Raw genomic sequence first — 7,259 nt, forward strand, 5'->3', positions numbered from 1 at the left:
CGAAGCCGCGCCGCTCCTCGCGGCCCGCAGGCCGCGTCTGAGCACCGTCCACATCGCTAGCGTCCAGGTACTCAGCAGGTGCTCAAGAAAGGCTCGTCTCCCGAAAGAAGGCGTTTTCCGCAGATAAACGAAGTGCGAACAAGCACGCCTTGTCTGGATGATAACAGCACACCCTTAGGCTCGAGGAGCGTTGGAGGGTTTCCCTGGTGACGGAAGGGTAGACTGATTCCGCTACCCTCATTTTACGGGAAGGAAGACTGGCCACACAGCTAGGGAACCGGATTTACACCAGCCTAATCGGGCTGGCTCCAGGGACTTCACTTTTAACTCTCATTCTTTCTACTTTGATGCTCAACGTATACCTCTTTAACCTAAAAATGCTTATTTAGATGGCAGATGAGAAACCTAGAGCTATCCTCCCTTCCCGCCTAAAGTTGCAAGATAAATTCTCCTTTACTGGTGATAGCGCTAGACTCTTAGCCCAGAAGGATCCATAGACAAAGCCTTCCTTTGCTGGGCGCTGGTGGCTCACGCCTATCATCCTAGCTACTGGGGAGGCTGAGATCTGAGGATCACAGTTCAAAGCAGGAAAGTCTGTGAAACTCATCTCCAGTTAACCACCCAAAAGCTGGGAGTGGACATGTGGCTCAAGAAGTAGAGCACCACCCTTGAGCAGAAAAGCCTGCTTTTCTGTGCCTGGCCCGAGTTCAAACCCCAGTGCCACCTTGGGCCTTCCTTTAGGTGCTCCCCTGCTCCTTGAGCCTAAAATGGCTTTTATTATCCCTTCATTCCCTACACATCTGTTGTTTTCTGATGACACACTGCTTGGGTGGGGTTCTAAGCCTCTGCTGACCCTCTTTCCATCCAGATTCCTTCCTTGTCGGAGTTTCTCTCTGATTTCTCCCTGATGCCGGTGTGACAGTGTCCCACTCCTCTAAAAGCCCAGCAAGGTGGAGGAAACGTTTCTTCTGCTTCCTCTACATTCATAAACAGACGAGCAGCAGAGCTCTGTCCTGCCTCCCTGTAGGCCCTGGCACCCCAGCCGGGTTCTCTTCCTCACTTTCCGTCACTGAGGGGAGGAGGGAATAGGGGCTCTCACTGGAGGACCCTGCGGTGAGAGCTTCGGCTTCGGGGTAGAGGTCTACTCCTTTGCCTCCCTTGGGCCTACAGCTGGAAGGGGAGGGTGGAAAGGGGAGGGAGGAGGAGGTGGCCGTGGCAGAGGTGCCAGAGCTGGGCTCTCAGCCCTGGCTCACAGCTGCATGAACATCTGCCCAGCACGGAGCTGCTTACAAAGAGCTTTCATAGAAATGATCTCATTTCATCTCCAGGGCAACCCTGGGAGGCATGGGCTCGTGTTCCCATTATGCAGAGAGGCTCTGAAAGGTTTCCTCACCTGCTCTGGCCTGAAAAATAAGTGCCCTGGAAGGTCTGTGTGTCAAAGGTTACGCTGCCCTCCTGTGGCACGGTTGGGAGATGGTAGAACCTAAAGAGGTAGGGCCTAATGGGAGGGAGTTAGGTCATTGGTGGGGGGTATGTGAAGAGAGATCACAATCCTTCCTGTTTTCCTCTTTTTCTTGCTGCTATGAAGTGAGAGCTTTCCTCCACCTCCCAACATGTCACGCTGACTTGCCTTAGGCCTCAAAGGCCAAGTACTGTGCTGCTGAAACTAAACTGTAAACCAAATAGATCTTTCCATTTTTTTTTGGCAGTCGTGGGGCTCGAACTCTGGACCTGGGGCACACTCTCCCTCAGCAGTTCAGCTCAAGGTGAGCACTCTACCACTTTAGCCACAGCTCTGCTTCTGGTTTTCTGGTGGTTAATTGGAGATAACAATCTCATGGGGTTTCTTGCCTGGGCTGGCTTTGAATCATGATCCTCAGATCTCAGCCTCCTGAGTAGCTAGGATAACAGGCGTGAGCCACAGCACCCGGTGATCTCTCTTTCTAAGATGACTTTCCTCAGGTGTTTGTTCCAGTGAGGGAAAGCAGAGCCGTTGCAGGAGACTGCCGAGGCTGTGTGGGCTGTCCCCTTCAGGACACTTGTTGCACTGCTGAGTCGTCCCAGATATCTGCCCTCACCCACAGTCCTCCGGCTGCAGGGGTGCAAACCTGGTCTGGATCCCAGAAGCACATTATTCAGAGGGTCCAGCAGCTCCCTCCTGCCCATTACCAACCTCCAGCCTGGGGTCCATCAACACCTATGTTGGTGGGATTTACCTTTTTTTTTTTTTCAGTAGGTCGTGGGGCTTGAACTCTGGGCCTGGGTGCTGTCCCTGAGCTCTTCAGCCCAATGCTCTACCACTTGAGCCACAATGCCACTTCCAGTTTTCTGGTGGTTTATTGGAGATAAGAGTCTCATGGACTTTCCTGCCGGTCTGGCTTTGAACTGCAATCCTCAGATCTCAGCCTCCTAGTAGCTAGGATTATAGGCATGAGCCATGGGTGCCCAGCTTCTTGGTGGGATTTAAAACAGCCTTATTGCTGGGCACTGGTGGCTAACACCTGTAATCCTAGCTACTCAGGAGGATGAGCTCTGAGGATTGCGGTTCAAAGCCAGCCTAGTAGGAAAGTCCATGAGACTCTTATCTCCAATTAGCCACCAGAAATAGTGCTGTGGCTCAAGTGGTAGAGTGCTAGCCTTGAGCTGAAGAGCCTCAGGGACAGAGCCCAGGCCCAGAGTTCAAGTCCCACAACTGACAAAGAAAAAAAGCCTTATGTAAAAGTTATCCTTATTCAATGTACACTCTGTAGATTGTAGTATAGTCAATATTGAGTAGTCATCTCATTGTCTAATTCTAGAATATGTCCATCATACCTAAAAAGAAAATTCAAACATCCTCCCTCCCCTGTTCCCTGCAACCACTAATCTCTTTCTTTCTCCTGGTACTAGAATTTGAACTCAAGCTTTCAGCTTGCTTGCTTATCCAGCTGGCACTTGAGACATGCCTTCACACTTACTTTTTTCTGGTCATTTTAGAAATGGAGTCTCCAAGACTCTTCTGCCAGGCTCTGGCTTTGAAACTCAAACTTCCAGGGCTCAACTTCCTGAGTAGCTAGGATGATAGGCACAAACTACCAGCACCAGGCTATATCACTTTCTTTCTTGCTTTCTTTTCCCTTGCCCCCAGTCCTGGGGCTTGAACTCAGGGCCTGGGCACTGTCCCTGAGCTTCTTTTGCTCAAGGCTAGTGATCTGCCACTTTGAGCCACAGCTCCACTTCTCACTTTCTTTTTTTTTAAAGACAAGATCTTGCTCTGTAGCTCAGGCTGGCCTTGAACCTACCTACTCATTCATCAGTTGATGAACACTTGGCTTGTTTCACTCTGGCTACTAGAAATAATGCTTCTGGAAACATTTGTGTAGATTTTTGGGTGAGCTATGGATTCAGTTCCCTTGGGTGCTCACCCAGGAGTGGGTCACGTGATCACTCATCCTGAGGAAGGACCGGACTTTTTCCCCCAGTAGCTGCCTCAACGGAGCATCTCACCATCAACATGCAAGGTTCCAGCTCTCGGCGGTCCTCACCACACTTGCTAGTGTCTATCTTATTTTAGTGGATATGAACCATGGCATTCTCAGTATCATGATTTCCAGGTGCCAAGCTCGGGGGGAAGTAGAGAAGGAGCTGTCATCTTTGCCATCTGAAGAATCATGGCTGAAAGCTGGAGGTGTGGCTGTGTAGCAGGCAGGAATGGAGAGAGGCAGGCGCCATCTTCAGCTGTGTGTTGACCTGTGTCAGGCAACAAATAGATTGGACACCACCAGAGACAATGAAGTAGGTTAAGATATGATCTGTACACAGCCAGGCACTGACGGCTCAAGCCTACAATCCTAGCTGCTCAGAAGGCTGAGATACGAAGATTGCAGTTCAAAACCAGCCTGGGCAGAAAAAAATCTGTGGGACTTTTGCCTCCAATTAACCACCAAATCGCCAGAAGTGGAGGTGTGATTGAAGTGGGAAAGCTTCAACCTTGAGCAAATAAAGTCAAACAAGAGTCCAAGACTCTGAGTTAAAGCCCAATACTAGCACAATATATGCAAAAAGATATGGTCTGTAACCTAAGGGACTCTTTCAATAAAGAATACAAAACTTGCATCTACATTTATCCATCTACCCACTTCCTCTACCCAATTATCTAGCCATTCATGCAACATTCAGCCACCAGTCCATCAAAATATCCATCTACCTGCCAGGCAGAGTGGCTCACACGTGTCATCCAAGCTACTGTGGAGGCAGAAATCAGGATTGTGATTTGAAGCCAGCCTGCACAAAAAGTTTACAAGATAACACCTCATCCAATGAAAGCGGAGTGGTGGCATATGCCTGTCATCCCAGCCACACATGAAGCATAAAAGTAGAATGGTCTGTGCTGGCCCTGGAAGCAGGTGGGGAGACTCAAGGCCCTATCTGAAAAATCACTAAAGCAAAGAGGGCTGAGAGTGTGGCCCAAATGGTAAAGCACCTGCCTAACAAGTGGAAGGCCTTTACTTCAAGTCCCGGTACCACAAAACCAAACTCTGCCTGCCAATTCATCCACCCAATTATCCTCCATCAGCTTATCCCTCCTTCTGTCTTCTTGTCTATACATTCACCCAAATATCTACCCAACCAACCATTGGTGCAAACATTCAGCCATCAAGCATCAAATAATATCCATCTGTCCATTCATCAGTTCTTCCAGCCAGCCATCCACCCATCTTCCCTTCTACATACCCAACTATTCATCCATCCATCTTCCCTCTACTCACCCAACTATTTGTCCATCCATTCTTCCTTCCAGCCACCAACCAAATACCAGACATCAGGTCCCAGCCTCATGCATCCATCCACCCACCCATTCCACCTACCCAACCATCTTCCCATTCATCAAGCCATCCATCCATCATGCATCTGTCTACTCATCAGTCTACCTCACTTACCCTGAACACCAGAGCTAGGGCCCCATCTTGACCAAGTCAGGCTTCACAAGTTTAGCTCACCAAGATGAATGTTCCATGTTCTTTCTCATGAAACACAAGCCAGGAAGGATGTCCAAACTACACATGCTCCTCCACCTACCTGCAAACACTTTGTTCCATGATTGAAAACTTACTGCTATCTTCTGACCAGTTATGTCTCCACCACCCTAGATTTTACATTGGGACACCTTTTTCTTGACACTTCTCACCTTCTTGGAGACAGATACGAGGTGGACCACCATTTTTCAGATGAAGAAGTAGAGGCTCAGAGAGGTGAAATGACTTTTCCAAAGGCCCACGAAGGAACTCAGCGGCTCCTTTCTTCAGCCTTGTAGAGCACAGGAGAATCGGATCTCTCAGGAATGTTTCTGGGAATGCCACTTGGAATACTTGCGTGCTCCTTGTCCCCAGGGCAATCAGCATGAGGGTCATTGGATGAGCTCTTCCCCGCTTGGCCACCAATCCTAACCTGTCCTCAGATCTCTCAAACCCACCGTGGCCATATGGTCACCCATCCCTCTTGCTGCTGTTCCCTATCCCTGCTGCCCTTCCTTAATTTTTTTTTCTGTGCTGCAACTGAGGCTTGAACTCAGGGCCTGGGCACTGGACCCTAGCTTTTTTGCTCAAGGCTAGCACTGTACCCCTTGAGCCACAGCCCCACTTCTGGCGCTTCTTGCTGGTTATTTGGAGATGAGGGTCTCATGGGCTTTTCTGCATGGGTTGGCTTTGAACCCAAACCCTCAGATCTGTCTTCTGAGTAGCCAGAATTGCACGCATGAGCCACCAGCACCTGGCTAGGTCTCCCTCTCGACCACCTCTGGGACCTTTCCCATCTTCTGAAATTCTGTGATGCTGAATGTATAGTCCCCACGGAACAGAAAGTTCTGGAAACATTCAGGAAGGCTCAGAGCAGGTGGGCTACAGACACCATTGAGTCAGCAACTCTGAAAGTCATCCAGGAAACAGTGCAAGTTCATCTCAGGGCCCTCAGCCTTTGCTGAGCTAGAGGCTAACAGTGGAGGACCAGGATGGAAGTGTTGCCCCTTCCCTCATCTCTGAGATGCCTGATTCACTCCAGGTCAGTGCTAAGAACAGCAGCTTGCCTGGTGGCTCTTCTCTGCGCCCCATGTGCCTGGGAGCAGGGTCTTTGGGACAGGTGGATGTCTGCCATATGCCTCCAGTTGCTGTCGTGGGGCTGGGCCCCAGCGAGCCTCAGACATTGGCCAAGGTAATACTGAATGGATGGCAGAGCCACCAGCTCAGGTGGCAGGCATCCGCTGGGATCTGGTTCCCTTGGACAAAGGCTGGTGCAAGGGGCAGCTAAATAAATCATGAGGGGCCCGAGCAGGGGCAGCCAGGACAGCTGACCTCGTTCTGGAAGCTGAAGAGCAGGCAGCTGGGTGGTAAGTGGTCTGGGGCATGGCAGGGGGGGTACCAGAGGCTGGGGGTGGGGTGCTGCCTGACCCACCTCTGCCCTTTTTCCTTGAGAAGCAGAACTTTCAGTAGACCAAGTGGCAGTTCCGGTGAGAGGGTGTCTTGCTTTCCCAGGATCCTGGAAGCTGGGAGTGGGAGAGGGGAGGTTGGGACAGCAAGAATGGACAAATAGACAAAAGTGAGAAAGGCATGGGGCCACCAGAGAGAGTGACGAGCTGGCAGAGGCCCCCAGGGACATTGATGGACAGAGAGAGGGGTAGCAATGGCTGAAGGGATAGAGAACAAGGCAGGATGAAGTGGAGAGTCCGTGGGGGGGGGGGCGCTGGGGGAGCCATGAGCCAGAGATGGAGGCAAGAAATGCGGAAGGAGGAGGCCACAGCAACGGGAGGGGAGGCAAGACACTAGGCCTCCAGGGGACCCAGGATGGAAGCCGAGGTGTGGCTTCCTGGCCCTTATAGCTGAAAGCTGACAGCGTGGAGAAAGAGGAGGGTGTCCGAGGTGGCCTGGGCCCGGCTGGCAGGGCCATGTGAGAAGCAGCAGGCGGTGTGAGGGGCTTCGAGGGCATCAGGCCCTTCTAGCCCATGGAGCTAGGACCGTGGAGAGCCATGCCCACACCCACCCACCAAGCCACCGGCCTACAGGACACAAGACACACAGCAGGGCCAGACGGAGGTGCAGAGTCCTTGTGTCCATGGCCCTGCCCCAGGGCCCAACGGATGGCAGCACCCCTTCAGGGGACCCCAGCCCCTCTACAGGCACCCCAGGACCGAGCCAGGCCCCTGCCAGCCCAGTAGCCCGCAGACAGGCACTGCTCCGGGACCTGGAGGCTCAGGTGCAGGCGGCCTATGGGCAGGTAAGCGGGGGGGG

General features: G+C 51.8%; 1 protein-coding gene across 1 annotated transcript in view; it reads left to right on the top strand.

Moving 5' to 3' along the window:
* Positions 1 to 7,083: 7,083 nt before the first annotated feature.
* Positions 7,084 to 7,259, top strand: part of Cabp2 (calcium binding protein 2) — a 4,869-nt gene continuing 4,693 nt past the window's right edge. Inside the window, exon 1 of the mRNA XM_013021014.1 lies at positions 7,084 to 7,245. Within this exon, the coding sequence (XP_012876468.1) occupies positions 7,084 to 7,245 (162 nt within the window). The remainder of the gene's footprint in view (positions 7,246 to 7,259) is intronic.

Source organism: Dipodomys ordii, unplaced genomic scaffold (assembly GCF_000151885.1).
Source record: "Dipodomys ordii isolate 6190 unplaced genomic scaffold, Dord_2.0 Scaffold54, whole genome shotgun sequence".
NCBI classification, from domain to species: Eukaryota; Metazoa; Chordata; class Mammalia; order Rodentia; family Heteromyidae; genus Dipodomys; species Dipodomys ordii.